Source organism: Glandiceps talaboti, chromosome 1, assembly GCF_964340395.1.
Source record: "Glandiceps talaboti chromosome 1, keGlaTala1.1, whole genome shotgun sequence".
Taxonomy (NCBI): Eukaryota; Metazoa; Hemichordata; class Enteropneusta; family Spengelidae; genus Glandiceps; species Glandiceps talaboti.
This window is the reverse complement of record NC_135549.1, coordinates 14054764-14072914: the sequence shown is the minus strand read 5'-3', so window position 1 is coordinate 14072914 and position 18151 is coordinate 14054764. Positions and strand designations below refer to the sequence as shown.

At 35.1% G+C, this 18151-nt stretch overlaps 1 protein-coding gene and 1 non-coding gene across 2 annotated transcripts; one reads left to right on the top strand and one right to left on the bottom strand.

The window, feature by feature from the left end:
- The first annotated feature begins 306 nt into the window (after nucleotides 1-306).
- On the top strand, nucleotides 307-497 carry LOC144443362 (U2 spliceosomal RNA). The gene has a single exon (XR_013481686.1). It is a non-coding gene; the product is annotated as a U2 spliceosomal RNA (small nuclear RNA).
- A 1551-nt stretch (nucleotides 498-2048) lies between these two features.
- On the bottom strand, nucleotides 2049-17798 carry LOC144440645 (dnaJ homolog subfamily C member 2-like). The gene is made up of 17 exons (XM_078130034.1): nucleotides 17652-17798; nucleotides 16233-16426; nucleotides 14916-14991; nucleotides 14322-14423; nucleotides 13794-13938; nucleotides 13137-13217; nucleotides 10155-10312; nucleotides 9458-9579; nucleotides 8620-8688; nucleotides 8185-8265; nucleotides 7499-7587; nucleotides 6969-7035; nucleotides 6256-6425; nucleotides 4652-4752; nucleotides 3510-3623; nucleotides 2984-3168; nucleotides 2049-2372 (listed from the first exon to the last, which is right to left on the bottom strand). The coding sequence occupies exons 1-17, from the start codon at nucleotides 17707-17709 to the stop codon at nucleotides 2295-2297; spliced, it is 1890 nt and encodes a 629-aa protein (XP_077986160.1). The 5' UTR covers nucleotides 17710-17798; the 3' UTR covers nucleotides 2049-2294.
- Nucleotides 17799-18151: the final 353 nt, after the last annotated feature.

Genomic DNA, 18151 nt, shown 5'->3' with positions numbered 1-18151 from the left:
GTAGTCCGAAAATTCGTATAAAGCGCCCTCTTGAGGACACAACTATATTTGCATATCAATAGCGCTACCGTGAAAAGCGTATCATGGCAAGTTATTTTCATTAAATGTCGGATATATTTATAAATAATTACAATACCTACCAATATTTACACATTTTATATAACTGTAGGAGTAGCCTGTTTTTATGAGCTGGAAAAATAAGGATAAACATATGGATAGCATGAATTGAAAAGTACAGCGTGTATAAACCGTACTAAAAGTTTGGTTATCTCAGATGGGGTCGTTTGACGCCACCCTTCCACGGTTATCGCTTCTCGGCCTTTTGGCTAAGATCATGTGTAGTATCTGTTCTTATCAGCTTAATATCTGATACGCTGCTCATCGAGCAGCTCGATATTAAACTGATTTTTGGAAACGGGCCATGGAATAGGGGCTTGCTCCGTCCTGGCCACGGATCGACCCGGTATTGCAGTACCTCCGGGAACGGTCCACCTCTTATTGAAAACTGAAATCAGAAACTGTCTTTCCTAATATGCCTGCTCCCCTTGTAAAGTTGGCAAATACTGTAGAAGCAACACAACCATCAAACATGTTTTTGGTAATATGAACTGATAATGTTCAGTAGTGCTATATGCATGGCAAAGTGTTTGTCTGTGTGGTTGTGTGTAAACAACTTTTAAAGTCAAAACCACTCTACTGATTGCCATGATATTTTTGTGGGTGTATTACCGTGGGTATCTAGTTGGGAAATTGTTCAAATCAAAATAATCTTACCACCGGTGTGTAATTTGGGTCAACACGTGATTTTGGTCAAAAAACTTGCTCAAAAGCTACTGGGCAGATCGGTTTAAAATTTAGTGGGAACATTCTTAAGGGTGTTTAGATTAAGAGTTATTCACGACGTGATATGCAAATTAAGGCTAAAACTGCGTCTTTTTGGTCAAAAATCTTTTAATTCCAAAACCACTTTGGGCTGAAATTTAGAATACATAGGCTACTAGAATACTAGTATATATTCATAACTGGTGGAGGGTCTATGATATAAGCTACTAGAGTATATTCATAACCGTTGAAAAGCTGTTTCTGATTTGAAAAACCCATATCATGTATTGTCAATACGTTTGTTCTAATAACAGGATAGGCTGCGATCAGATTTTATGGCGGGGGGGGGGGGGAGCTTGGGTGAAATTGGGGAGGGGCGGGGCATGAAAAAAATTAGTGCTCAAAGTTTAGCCAGCTAATGCTTAAAGGCCAGGGTTTCAATCCCAGGCTCTCATATTATATCTTATCAGTGGAGCCATGAGGCTTAGATAGGATTATTGTCACTCTGGGTCAACTTTTTCTATAGCAACTGGCCATAACTCCACCTTTTCTGTGCATGTGCTTCTTTCTTGGTCTGGATCACTTTGACCAACACTGTTGTTTTTCATCCGAGAGCACACTCCGAATGAATTATTGTGTTGTCTTAATGCTACTATCTGTGTACACCTTTACAAACAAGATGACACTTGTTGAAATCAAACTGCAGCCGTACATCAACACACATCACCTGAAAGATCCAGACATTCCTTCCACTTATATATAATGCACTCACACAAAATGAAACCTTCTTTAACACTAAAAGGTGTACACTGTAGTCACATCTATTTTGGTGTATGAAAAATTTGGCAGATGGCAATTAGGAAGCATCAGGTGCACTTTAATTTGCCACAATGAGATATCGCAAGTGAAAAGTAGACACGACTTGTAAATAACTCATTCAGTCAGTCCACCCTATTTAGTGCAACTGTTGTTGACATCTTTTAACAACAATTGAATATAGAAATATGACAACTTGTTAACTAAGTTAGCAGGAGTTATTTTTTGCAGAAAGCTTTTGCACATAATCAGCTATAACAACAAATCTAGCGCCAAAAAACATTCAACTACAGTACTCACACATACGCACCACTGAAGAAAGACAACTAAAGAAGGATTCAAACATTTATGGTAACACAATTCTATTGTTTACAGTACAAGTTCACAAAAATGGTTGAAATAACCACGCTGCATAAATGGATGTCAATAGAACTGACAGCTTTACTACTGCTTGACTAGCTGATTATAATATGTGACTCAAATAGTTCAAAACACTGAATGTGTCATCATCATAATACATAGTTCTGTACCCATGTACTATCAAAGTACAAAAGCATGGTGAATAGTAACACCATAATGTTTATTGTTTTGCCTGGAAAAAACCACTACATTGTTGCCATGGAAACTCATTCTCATGATGGTTGTTGGGATGTTAGTTATTCACCCTTCTTAGACTTTGTAGCCTGTGCATGTGCTTGGGCAGCTTTCTTGGCCTTGATCATTTCTACCAAAACCTACAAAAGAATGGTGACAATGATGATTGGATGGGATATCTGTACACGTAATTATGAATAAATCACATGGGTTGGCTAATTTTGCTATGACTGCAATCAAGAATGATAAGACTTTGTCTTGGTTTCCATGTACTACATAGCCAAAAATTGAATTAGTATTAGATCAATCAATGTCACTCATTCATTCAATCAATCAATGAATCAATGAATCATCCAATCAATCAATCATTCATTCATTCAATCATCCGATCAATCAGTCATTCAATCAATCATCCGATCAATCAATCAGTCATTCAGTCAATCAATCAATCAATCAATCAATCAATCAATCAATCAATCAATCAATCAATCAATCAATCAATCAATCAATCAATCAGTTATTCAGTCAGTCAGTCACATGCACTTTAAATACAGACCACCATATTCTGAGTGCTGGAATCTTCTGAGTGAAGTATTCATCAAGTTGTCTGTCTAATAGCAATCAGTACAAGCATTTAGATTTTTTGGATTCTTGCTTGACATGTAAATTTGACGAGTAAAAATACTTTGCATTGTTATTTTAATACATTTTTTACTGATGTGGTTTTCAACATTTATATGCAAAATCTTACTTTGAATCTTTTCATGCATTCTTTCCTTGACCTAGTAGGGACAGCTTCAGAAATTTTTTCCCATCTCTCTGGAATATTTGCAGGAAACGTTTTCAGTGCTTGTTCTAGTAATTTTTGTTCATCAGCAGTCCATGGTTTCTCTTGTTCTACTACTGGGTTGTCACCTTTGACTGGAGTACCATCACCTAAAAGGAACAACAAACCATAAAGTGAACAATGACAGAACATGTCAATGGACTACCACCATGTGGACGATATATGCCAATGGACTACCACCATGTGAATGACACATATCAATGGACTACCACCATGTAGTAAACAACAAAATAATAATGGACCACCATCTAATAGTAAACATGAAACAACAAATCAATGGACAACCATCGTGTGGTGAACAACAAAACAACAAACAGATGTGTAATAAAGCAACCTGAGGAGTTGAAAGGCTTTTCGTGTGCAACACTAGTATGTTACAACTAATTGAACTTACATGTACAAAATGGACACTGACATATCCAACACTTACCATTGAAACGTGTTGATGGCATTGCATTGTCTACAGATGCTGGATCCTTCTTAGATTTGGACTGCTCAAACTTATCAAACGCTTTCTTGTTGGCTTCATCTTTCAATGATGGATCTGTACAGATCAGATACACAGATAGTTAGCTTTACACTGTGTCTGATAGATAATGTAAGACATGCTATTACAGGAGATATGAAGTTACCTTAGTTTTTCATTCATGAGACATGATGTGTTTACAACACAAAGATATGACACAATTCAACTTTAGAATATCAAACAATAACAGTGACTGAACACACACACAAAACGATCCTGTACCCAATCACATTGAAAAGTGATACAGAATTGCTTTTCTTCAATTAGTGCAGAAGAAACAAGCTTCTGCTGAAAAATGGACTTGATGATTTGAATTGCTTCGACTGTTTATTTTCCAACTTGATAATAAAACATATTTAACAGTCTAATTCTACATCCCCATTGTGAGTGGCACCTCTAGAATTATTTCTATTGCATTTCAAGTTGTCTGTGTGTGTGTAAAAAAAAAAAATGAGTGAAACATCAAGGCATCCTTATTTTTCCTGTCATACAGCAGTTATTGCATGACCCTATTACTGTATACTATAAGTCCATGGTTACTTAGCTGTTGACAATCACATGTGATTTATTAACGAATTACAGTAGATTTAAATCCTGTAAGTTAAACATCTATTGCATAGTAAGAAAGTTGTCACTAGGAATAAAGTTACCTTTCTGAAGTCTGGTATTAAAATTGTCCTTCGAACACACATGTTAATATTCTGATGATAAAATATACACTGTATGCCCCAGTAACATTCAATTCATGTACATTCTTTATAATTCTAGCATTGTGGACATTCCATAAATCTCATTCCTGTGTACTAACTTTTAGATGTTACAATATCAAGAGTGTCCATTTCATGAAGGCTTAAACACCTATAATGGTGCACATCATGAAACGCTATAATTTGATATTGTACCATTTCTAAATCCATTATCTTGATAACTTCCCATATGCTGATCTTTATGCAAACCAATATGCAAATTACTATGTCATGTATATGTTAATTAGTATGCAAATTAGCCACCATCATCCAAAGTACTGTATGTAGCAAACAACTCACCTAACTTCTGTAAATTTTTAGCTTTGTTAATGACATCTTTGGCATTCCGTTTAACATCAGTAGAGGAATGTTGATTGATGAAATTGGCAATAGTTTCCCATCTATGGTAGAGAAAAAATGGATGATCTTATAGAGTGACTACTTTGGTATTGCTAATATTATTATTAAATGGGAAATGTTCAATCCCATCTGGGACTATGTATCACACATATTATCAATGTGCTGAATAATAGCAAACATTGGAAAATGTTTTCAAAGTATCCCGATTGCAGTAGATGCTTGGTGGAAGATTTAGCATCTGTCATTTATGACAGGAGTCACTTGTGTTTCACGTGTGATATTTCATGGCTGTAACATCCATGCTAATTATACTGATTTAAGGTAAAATGTGTTTTGGGAACCATTCCCTGAATATCAAAATTCTTCAATTATTTCCAAACTTTGCCATTTGAAAATTTGTGTCTGGCCCTTGTGAAATAATAAAAGAAATTTTGGGGTTCATCACCTTGTTTTCAAGGAAATTGTAAATATTTACTTTTCCCAGAGTTAATACAGTATTCAGCAGCCATATTGGATTTGGTGGCCGTATTGGATTCTAAAATGACTCAATTTTGATATCATTTTGACCTCTATTTCAATGATTTTTTTTTTTACAAATGTAATTGTGAGAATAGGTTGGAGTTTTTTTGAGCAAAGTAACAGCACAAGTTTATTTCCAAGGTGCATTCTACATTCATAACTATTTTCTACACACATTTTACTGTATAGACAAGTCATTGAGAATGACATAGTCCCCGCTATGATTGGGTTTTAAGGAATTATCACTACTCTGATCACGCAACAACACTTGTGAACCTAAATCAAACAGACTTAGATATGTTGTGTCTGCTTGTTGGACATGGAACATGCCTACAACAATAAAGGATGGGTCGGGTATGGGGGATCGTATCACAACGAAAATGGATGGATATGCACATGTATGTCATAGAACTCTGTCCTAATACCAACTTTGAATGAGATCTGTTCAAGCATGTCTGAGTTATGGCTTTGGACTTAGAAAAATCGCAAACAAAATGGCTGCCAGGCAGCCATATTGGATCGTATCACAATGAAAATGGATATGCACATGTATGTCATAGAACACTGTCCTAATACCAACTTTGAATGAGATCTGTTTAAGCATGTCTAAGTTATGGCTTTGGACATGAAAATTCACAAACAAAATGGCTGCTAGGTGGCCATATTGGATCGTATCATGACAACAATGAATATGCACATATATGCCATAGAACACTGTCCTAATACCAATTTTGAATGAGATCTGTTTGAGCATGTCTGAGTTGTTGCTTTAGACAGGGAAAATTCGCAAACAAAATGGCTGCTAGGCGGCCATATTGGATCGTATCATAAAACAAATTGACTTGCATATGTATGCCATAGCATGTTGACCCTGTACCAAGTCTGAAAAAAAATCGGTACAGGCATCTCCAAGAAACGGCTGCGGACGGACGGACGCACGGACAGATGGAACCCAATCCATAAGTCCCTGTTCCGGACTTCGTCCGCGGGGACTAAAAAGGATGTACCACTTCACTTTCATTTACCTTGACAAAGTTCCAGCCGGGAATAAATTAACAGCTTTAATTAAAAGTTGTAATTCTTCATCAGTCCATTGTTTGGAAGAAGATTGACGTCCACCAGATGCTGAAGATCCTTTCTTAGTTTGTAACATTTCTTGTTTTTCTTTTTCAATTTCATCATTTACATATTTTACCTGTACAGACAGAACATATTTAAAATTAACAATTTTATCTTAGTGTTGCTTCATAATCATTAATTCCTTCTGTTACCAGTTTAATACATGTCAGTCTATACGTCATGACTTTGTAAAACTTAAATAAATGTAATTTCTGTGTTAACAGTGTCTAGAATTTGTTCGGTCAATTTTCTGAGTTTGTAGAACTTTTATGAAAGAACTGTGAACTAATAAAATGGGTCTTTGTTAATATAAACGTACAATAAATTTGACAACACTTGCTCTTAACATACTACATGCAAACTATTTTATGAATCTACTTTGCAAATCATTTTGTTGTTATTAGTTATAAGGTTCCCACACTGATTTGTTATGTCAGTGCATTCATAAATCCAGTGAATCAGTATGTGATTTCATTTTAGCAATTATCCATGCAAATCACTACATATGAATACAAATGAAAGAGCATGAACATTTATACAGTGAGGAAAAGCTACAGTAATGCTCTGTAAATACCAAAAGCTTACTTAGAAACACATATATACTTGTTGTGTCTCTCACCTGTTCATAGTATGCAGTTTTGGCATCTTCTTCAGAACCTTTTAGAGATGCATTGAGTTGCTGTAAACTACACAAACAAAAATACAAAATATTCAACTTGGTATTGCAACAAGTAAAACTTGCGATAACTGATATAAACAGAGATACTATGTCACAGGATTCAGTGGTTCATACATTTCTGTTTTTGTTTTTGCTGGCTTTTAAAGTTGTTAATTTAATAAACCCGACTAGACTAGTAAGTTTGTAAACAAATATAAACAAGTTTCGTGTCTTTTTTTAAAAATGTTTAAACATGCACAACACATAATACTACCAATGTACTGGTATATGTGTGAGTTAACTTACAATAATACACATCATAAACCTTGGTAATTCACAAAATTGTCATCTACCCAATTACCTTTGACTTGAGGATGTAAAATAATTCATTGCAAGATGTGGAATAATATGTATGATTGTATAGGACACATTATCATAGAATGGAACTACACTGTTAGAATAACAAAATAAATATACTTAGAATGACATACCTAAGTAAATTAAGTTTTTCACAAATTTTTTCAACTTCTTGCATTTGCCGAACAGCTTCGGTCTCATTTGTTGTAAAATAATCATATTTCTGTTGAGGTAAGAACAAAGATGTATCAATAACATAGACATACTGAGATTAAATGGTTGACATCATGGAATGGGTCCCAATATTTTTCAAATTAAATCAGTCATGTTGATATTTAAATCATACAATGAATCTTCAACCCCAATTCAACATAAGTACAATACACATGCCAATGCAAAAGATATGCTTCGACAACAGAAAAAACCTAATTAAAGTTTATGTCGTGGATCTGATTCCACTTCTGATTCCACCTTCAAATGTAGGGCCAAACAAAAAGAAAACAATCCTGTTGTCTATAGTGTATTAGGTTGTTGTAATCAATTGTATTTTCATATGTTGATGTTCAAACATGAATATTTTTGTCCCCTGTGGTAGCAGTTTTTGTGTACATGTACTGGCTTTTATCTTGGTTAAACTACATCAGTCACTCACTCTTGAGAAATTCAAAACCCATCTTTTTGCAGTCACTTTTGTTAGGACATTTTAACAGCTTTAGGGTTGTTCCTAGTTAAGTGTCTATGGCCATTACTGTTCAATGAAGTGTATGTAGGTGCTTTTTTCAATGTTTTCAATACAGTGACTGATCAACACGTATCTCACCTTGCAAGTGTCCCTGAAAAACTTTCTTTCTTTCTTCAGTGCTTTCCTCAGAGCTTCTTTTTCCTTCTTTGCTGCTTGTGCCTAGTAGTAGTCATCAAACAACAATAAAGTTAAAAGTTACACTACAAGTTACTCTATTGTGCTTCTCTGCAGCCACATTGCTTGTAATACAGGCTCATTCCATTCTTGGGTAGACTGTACGATACGTCGTGTTGTTCAGCCCTGTCAAGCTTCTTAGTTCTGGCTGATAGTGTGGCATGAATGTCTGTATCTTGCAGACTAATTCTTGGGCAATGTCATTTAATGGCAAACTGCTCACTAACAGTATATTTAAATGACCATAATACAAAGGACAGTTAACCTCTACCATTCTTATTTAGTCAGTTCAAACACTTTGCTGGTTCACATCACAGGATCTTAGTAAATCTGACTAACCTTCACCCTTGCTTCTTCCTCTTCTTTCTCTTTTGCTAATCTCTCTGCTTCCAACTTAGCTTTTCTTTCCTGAAATGATCCATGAACAATATAGATATCAGTACGTAAAATATAGACTGTAAGATATGTGTGTCGCTATGCCATCACCATGTGTGAGGGCGCCCCACCACAGTGTTCCTTACACACTATAAGTATTAAACAGCCCTAGTTGCAAAGATTTCAACACTGGTAATATTACCTAGATTCTACACAATTCATTTGCTTAGAAATTTTAGTTCAAGTTACGTTTCACAATAGGGAACTTGCAAACCCACCATGTTGAATGTTGCATCATGGGAAATGTGATAATAAATACTAATCAAATAGTATTGTAAACAATAATGTGACATTGTTTTTAACCACAAATAATCAATTCATAGTCACCCTGATCATTGTGGAAGGTTTATTTTATCAGTATTGCCAGATTAGGTATTATGATAACAACAGATAATCCGATAGTGCTTTGCATCTGAGCATGCTCAGTTTGGTTTGCAAGTTCCCTATTTGATCAAACTGTAGGCAAGCTTTATTCCAGTCGTGTTTCATATCATTAGTAATTGATGCAAAATTTCATAACTATATCAACATATTTCAAAATATTTACCATATTACAACTATCTTTCTCATTACATTCATTATCATCACTTGAGAAACAATCCTGTCATTTTGAGTCTCTGTCGGTAATGACTACAAAACACAGGCTGAATTTTTTTGATGGGTCTAGCACCTCAGAGGAATGATTCAAGTAAGTTGATTTACTAAAATGACCTGTCATTAGTCTTATCAACTGGACACCTACCCTTTCTTTTTCCTCTGCTGCTAACCTTACAGCCTCCTGCTTGGCTCTCTTTTCTTCTTCTTTCCTTCTCTTCTCATCTTCTTTGAATTTCTTGATTCTTGGATCACATGTATATGCATTGTCTGTTCAACAAAGAAAATGGACATTATGATAATTAGAACAATTTCAGAACTTTTGTTGTGTGGTGTTGTTCATAGTCATACGGCCATAATCCCATCTCTTATTGGCTATTACACAACTATTCAATCAAAATGTTCCATATTTCGGCCAATCCGTGGACACCTTTTGGATACATATTCAATGACTATGGATTGATACACCATATCCCAATCACTACCAACCTTACTACTACCCATCAAGCCATCAAGCCATTAATCAATCAATCAATCAATCAATCAATCAATCAATCAATCAATCAATCAATCAATCAATCTCAATCGACTGATCAATCTATCCACCTACCAGTGTTTTTGCTATGGTTGGGGAACCCTGGTAACAATATGGGAGAATGTGGTAAAACAGGCATAGTTTCCAATACACTGTATATACATTCCAATACATTGGGTGGGAACCTTGGTAAAATGACTGGGGAACTCTGGTAGATTTTACCTACTTACCACCCTTAACTAAAACCCTGATCTACCCATTTGTTCACTTCTCTCTCTTACTCACTCATTCTGGCCTAGACATTACTCACCAACTAGTTGTCTTATTCTTGCCATTTCTTCCTTTTTTCTTTTTTGTCTTGCGATTTTGTTCTGCCTTTCTATCCATTTTCTTTCATCTCTATCTTGTCCCTTTTCTTTCTCTTCTTCATCCAGATACGAGAACTCTCTCCACGATTCAAAATCATACCTACAGGGAATTTAAAGAGACACTCATTACTCACATACAGGTGAAAGTGTTCTAGATTTGTTGAAATGAACACTCTTTTCCCAAAAAAAACTACACATAGATATCATCACACTGAAATTCTGTTACCATGACATACCTGACATTTAAGACATTCTCATGTATTGTATGTTGTATGGTTTCATAATCAGTAAAGAAAGCACTTTTAGCGTACATAAAACCTTAAATGCCATGACAACTAATTTCCATTTTCTCATCTTATTGTACAATTCTTCCTATATATTTGCATCTGATTATTATGCCCTTTTTGAATCTGGGAAAAGAAAGCATTATTATTATTAAATGTAACATTTCTCTCAGTAGTTATATCTGGACGTTTTGCAAAAAAAAATATGTCACTGTGTATTACAAAGAAGTCACTGACAGTGATAATAATGAACAGCAATATCTGCAATGCTGACAGTGATTGCTGTCGTGCCAATTACTCTGTACTTCATATGAAGGCTTGTGAGAGATACTAGAGAGAGGTTGCTAGTATAAATCTTACCAGATATACTAGAGAGAGGTTACTAGTATAAATCTTACCAGATATACTAGAGAGAGGTTACTAGTATAAATCTTACCAGATATACTAGAGAGAGGTTGCTAGTATAAATCTTACCAGATATACTAGAGAGAGGTTACTAGTATAAATCTTACCAGAGATACTAGCGAGAGGTTGCTAGTATAAATCTTACCAGATATACTAGAGAGAGGTTGCTAGTATAAATCTTAACAGATATACTAGAGAGAGGTTACTAGTATAAATCTTACCAGATATACTAGAGAGAGGTTGCTAGTATAAATCTTACCAGAGATACTAGAGAGAGGTTGCCAGTATAAATCTTACCACAGATACTAGAGAGAGGTTACTAGTATAAATCTTACCAGAGATACTAGAGAGAGGTTACCAGTGTAAATCTTACCAGAGATACTAGAGAGAGGTTACCAGTGTAAATCTTACCAGAGATACTAGAGAGAGGTTGCTAGTATAAATCTTACCAGAGATACTAGCGAGAGGTTACTAGTATAAATCTTACCAGAGATACTAGAGAGAGGTTGCCAGTGTAAATCTTACCAGAGATACTAGAGAGAGGTTACTAGTATAAATCTTACCAGATATACTAGAGAGAGGTTGCTAGTATAAATCTTACCAGAGATACTAGAGATAGGTTACTAGTATAAATCTTACCAGATATACTAGAGAGAGGTTACTAGTATAAATCTTACCAGATATACTAGAGATAGGTTACTAGTATAAATCTTACCAGAGATACTAGAGAGAGGTTACTAGTATAAATCTTACCAGATATACTAGAGAGAGGTTACTAGTATAAATCTTACCAGAGATACTAGCGAGAGGTTGCTAGTATAAATCTTACCAGAGATACTAGCGAGAGGTTGCTAGTATAAATCTTACCAGATATACTAGAGAGAGGTTACTAGTATAAATCTTACCAGAGATACTAGCGAGAGGTTGCTAGTATAAATCTTACCAGATATACTAGAGAGAGGTTACTAGTATAAATCTTACCAGAGATACTAGCGAGAGGTTGCTAGTATAAATCTTACCAGATATACTAGAGAGAGGTTGCTAGTATAAATCTTAACAGATATACTAGAGAGAGGTTACTAGTATAAATCTTACCAGAGATACTAGAGAGAGGTTGCTAGTATAAATCTTACCAGAGATACTAGCGAGAGGTTGCTAGTATAAATCTTACCAGATATACTAGAGATAGGTTACTAGTATAAATCTTACCAGATATACTAGAGAGAGGTTGCTAGTATAAATCTTACCAGATATACTAGAGAGAGGTTACTAGTATAAATCTTACCAGAGATACTAGCGAGAGGTTGCTAGTATAAATCTTACCAGATATACTAGAGAGAGGTTACTAGTATAAATCTTACCAGAGATACTAGCGAGAGGTTGCTAGTATAAATCTTACCAGATATACTAGAGAGAGGTTGCTAGTATAAATCTTACCAGAGATACTAGCGAGAGGTTACTAGTATAAATCTTACCAGATATACTAGAGAGAGGTTACTAGTATAAATCTTACCAGATATACTAGCGAGAGGTTACTAGTATAAATCTTACCAGATATACTAGAGAGAGGTTACTAGTATAAATCTTACCAGATATACTAGAGAGAGGTTGCTAGTATAAATCTTACCAGATATACTAGCGAGAGGTTACTAGTATAAATCTTACCAGATATACTAGAGAGAGGTTACTAGTATAAATCTTACCAGAGATACTAGCGAGAGGTTACTAGTATAAATCTTACCAGATATACTAGAGAGAGGTTACTAGTATAAATCTTACCAGAGATACTAGCGAGAGGTTACTAGTATAAATCTTACCAGATATACTAGAGAGAGGTTACTAGTATAAATCTTACCAGATATACTAGAGAGAGGTTGCTAGTATAAATCTTACCAGATATACTAGAGAGAGGTTACTAGTATAAATCTTACCAGATATACTAGCGAGAGGTTGCTAGTATAAATCTTACCAGATATACTAGAGAGAGGTTGCTAGTATAAATCTTACCAGATATACTAGAGATAGGTTGCTGGTATAAATCTTACCAGAGATACTAGAGAGAGGTTGCTAGTATTAATCTTACCACAGATACTAGAGAGAGGTTGCTAGTATAAATTTTACCAGATATACTAGAGAGAGGTTACTAGTATAAATCTTACCAGAGACAATACTGAGAAGTTACTAGTATAAATCTTACCAGAGACAATACTGAGAAGCTACTAGTATAAATCTTACCAGAACCGATAGAAGTCATCCACATCATCTATAGAAGAGTTCATATCACCTAGTCTTGGTACTCGTTTTGTTGTACTCCATCTGAAAGGACAATGGGCAAAGTGAATCAAACATTCTTTATACATTTGGCAAAGACTGTGCATTAAAAATGTGGTAATTGGATTTTTGTTGAATGTTATATATTTTACAAATAATACTCTTAATTTGCCACGACATCTCTTAAACTGTCAGTGAATATTTTATCCTCAAGCGCCATTGTTATGACGGACGCTGTCTAACTATCCATCTGTACAAGAATTAAATTCAATAGGAAAATGTGTAATCTGTTACTCTCATGCCTAGCCACAGGTCATCTAGGTATATAAATTTGCCCAAAACATACTCTCCAAAACACCTCTCAGCTCAGCAGGTACAGGTTTGATAATTAATTGTACTATCAACCTGTCTTGCTAGATATAAGGATTACTGCAACGAATTATTGCAGAATTTAAATAATGAGATTTGTTGTCTTTCACAGCACCTATAGTCAGGCTGGCCTGTACAAATGTACAGCGAACTATGGTACTTGACCATGGTGTCACTCTGCAGTCAAGAATAGCTCTTACCTTTCCTTATTACACAAAAATGACTTGAAATCACTGTTCTTACAGTTCTTACCTTGCATTTCTGTCAATTACATCTGTGAAAAGTTTGAAGAAATTGTCCTTAGAGTCCTGATTTGCTGATGGAATGGCATCATCAAATTCTGGATCTACGCTGTCATAAGCTCTTCTCTTTTGTTTATTTCCAAGAATTTCATATGCTAATGAACAAAACCCATAAATTTATACAGTTTATTGGTGGTGGTGGTGGTGGTAGTGGTAGTAGTAGTTGTAGTAGTAGTAGTAGTCATAGTAGTAGTAGTAGTTGCCATAGTAGTGGTACGTAGTAGTAGTTGTAGTAGTAGGGTATACATATTAGTCATCATACGATAAGCTATACCAAATATTTGACACTTTTGATTTATCCATGACACAAAAGTATTCAACGGTGATATTGGAGTAATCTTACCTCACAACACAAAAACTTACCGCATGCCACAAAACCTTACCTCACAACACAAAATTTTACCCCATGACACTAAATCTTGCCTCATGAGACTTACCTCATAACACAAAATCTTACCTCATGACAAAAAAATCTTACCTTTAGTGATACACGTAAAGTAATCATCATCACCATCTTTCCTAGGTTCAGTTTTAACTGATGCACGTTTATCTGGATGATGTTTTAAAACTTTCTTTTTATCTACAAAATAGGACAGTAAAAACAACATACATGAGCCAGATTCAACATAAAATATGAAATATATACCTTGGTCATTCTATGCATCTATGTCATGACATCACTGATTCTTCTGTTGTGTTTGAAATATGAGTCAAAATCCTCAAAATTGCCATTACTTTCCCTGATTTTTTAACAATATTACTGGCGATGGTATAATTATATTATTCTCCAATATTTTTCTTCATTCAGCTGGAAAATACTCGTGACCTAAGGGTTGTCACTACTCGTCTAGTGACTCATAATGACAAGGGCCCCTTAGGTCACTTGTATTAACCTTGGCTGAACAAAGAAAAATAATATCTAATTTTCCAACTCTGGATTGATGTAAACATTGTTAGTATTATGATTTAAAATGTGGGGTTGCATTGAGTACTATATATATCATCTTGGAGGGGACTCTGGCATTGTGTCTACAATGTGTAAATTGAGGGTGAAAAAAGAGTTGTTACTTACAGGCTTGTTTGATTTGGTTTGCTGTTGCTCTGTATCTCAATTTACTTATGCCTAAAACTTTGTAATGGTCTTGATCCTGGCAAGATAGAACAACATTGAACACATTATGGTCTGTCTAAAGATCATTATCATATGAGTAGAAGAAGGAACTTGTTTCTGTAAAAGCTATCCATATAATCTCCCTACATTACAATATACATTACTTCAACTACAAATTTAAAATCAATTCCAAAATTTAATCATGTCACATACATTACTTTAACCATAGTAGATTCTAACTTCTTGTGTATTTAACTTTATCACATAAATACGTGCATATCTTCTACTGTGTGACGTCAAACAGGGGTGATTTCAGAGCATATCACCCCTGTTCTACCGAACTATTTTTTCTCCGTACTGTTCGAGTCAATCCTACGCTACGATCAAGTTTATCGTAATAATTACGTGCTTTCAAAACGTAAATGCATACATTACGTTACATATATCCTTGGATGGCATGAGTTTGATACGTAGAAGTCCTTTTATTTTTATTTGATACATTTTATTATATTTAAAAATCACGTAGATTATCGATGTAGCAGCCGGCAAGCTTACTTACGATTTTCCGTCGCTCAGATCTCCGAACTTACACAACCCGAGAAAATATGATTAAAATGACGGCACAAAAGTCGTATTCAGACAAATTCTACTTACGTTTTAAACTAAATTCGATATTACATGTACATCGCAAGGTTATAACCGATAATTTTGGTTGAGAAACCACAGAACCGCGACCGGCCCGACCGATACCATGGTAAGCTTGACCTCGCGACAGGTCACGCGATTATGTAATTTGCATAGCCGTCGGGCTCCAATTTTTAATACGCGATGAAGTAGTGGTACGTAGTCCGCGGAATCATACTCGGAGCATTATGACGTAAAACTAACATTGATTTCATGGGATTATATATAAATATTGTATTTTGCATGCACACATTATACCGTCTTCACACTTACATTACTACCGGTACACAATATACATGTACACTGAGACAAAACATTTGTACACAGACACATTCCTTGTCTGTGATTTGTACAAAATGATAAATCAATCACTGAACCATCAACAGCAGCAAACCATCATTTCTCAAATCAACAACAGCTTAATTTACATTTGTTGTACATGATTTGGTGTTTTTTTGTTTTGTTTAGTGGCACAGATAAAAATGTAAACAGATAATGATGTTAACACTTCAGATGCCTTCTAAAGATAAACAGTCAAACAATTACATTTTTTTTTCTATTGTAAATTCTGCTTAGGGTGAATGCTATACTTACCTTCCATTCACCTGGATCTAGTGACAGTAGAAATGCTTCATTCTCTTCTTCGATAAAGTCATCATTTTCTTCTTCATCAGAACTACTAGAAGTGTAATCAGCTTCACTGTGAGATAATGTCTTCTTGTGATGTCGTCTGGTGATGTAAGCTTGGTACCATCTACCTACTGGTTCTACTTTCACTGATATTGGTGCTGTATACAAATTGACAACAAATCTATCAATACATCTACCTACTGGTTCTACTTTCACTGATATTGGTGCTATATACAAATTGACAACAAATCTATCAATACATCGATCACATTTCCACATCTCCATTTACTTGACGTCAATGATATCATATTATTGATCCATCTATGTTGCTTTCTGATTAAACAGGTCCGTGTATTCTCACAGAATCAATCCAAATATAAATTGATGAAAAAATTTTTAACAAGGGGTGGTATTTCAAATTTGCTAGAGAAAATTCTTTATTCGTAAGTGATTTAATATTTACATTGAACATATAATTCATATACATTTCTTTAAATCTTGTGTTAATGTCTGATACATCTTCATTTGATCTTCTAATCAAATGACAAAATCAAAGCCATGGTCACGTTATAAAATAGATACTACTCTAATAACAAACTTAAACGTGTAAAATATTAACTGTATGCGCATTAGTCTGTAAAGTATGCCATGACGGGGCACCCTCAACCATCGGCCAACCCCTAACAGAGAGGAGGCTGGTGAGGGCGAAACGTCACGACGTATCTTACAGTCTATATGCGCATGTAATGAGAAAAACTAATGTCTAAAAAGAGTTTTATGTCTGACGTATAATATCAAGAACTATTGCAGCAAAGTTTACACAACTTACTCTGCTAATAATTATGTTCTATCGAGCCCTTAATATAATGATAGATAACACTTCCTTATTGTTAAAAAAATGTTATCGGATTTAACCTGTAACACATTGTAAATTATTTCATCATTAGTGAGACAGCTTTGTTAAATTTTGGACTGGTGATTTGATCACCTACGTCATATACGAACTGTATCTAGCCATGGAGGGTAGGAAGGTGATCTATCCATGATCTAACTAACGATACCATCATGATGATTAACCATAGATCCTCCACGAATGAACTAATCATTGCCAAGCTAGCAAATGTTCTACAAAAATGTGCCAAGAATCGAGATTGTCAGCATTCCACAGTTCTTAACATTTTAAACAACTGTTTTAAAATACATCACTAATAACCCTATCATTGCTTATATATCCCATTTCTGAAGTCTTACCACTTCACAGGGTATTGAAAGTAAAAGCTATGAAAACAATGGTCTCAACAAAACTGTTCCTGAGCACCATTTGACATTGACACATGTGAGAACAACGCAATAATTATTACACGTTATATTTCCGTGACTTACCCCCAATCTTCCCTACGACTATAGTTGAGTCTTCTTCGGTTGCCTCTGGAAGCAACATATTTAGTTTTATTGCTCTGTATGGACGACAAATCAACGATGTATATAATGCCGAGATCTTTCAGAAATATGCCAAACTTCCAATCTCGCAACCTCGTGTGACGAACTAACAAACTTCCGGTTTGAGGGAAGGTCAAAGGTTATGGGATCTTGTGGCAGGTATGAACGTTGCTGTTTTTGGTAAAGAGTCGTTTCATCGCATACCTTGATGTTCTCATTTAATCCAATGATACGTAATGATATTGGTTGTTCGTTTAAAGCAATTTTCTTGCACCTAATACCATCGAAAACCGTATTTCAGCCGGCAGATTGCGCCCTCAACCTTAAACTAGCGTGAAATGGTCGTCATGGTTCCTTTTTTCTCTGGGATCGGACCACAATTTGAAAGTGAAAATAGAGAAGAAAAAATATTGGACAGTGGTCAAAGGGAGTAACTAGTCATC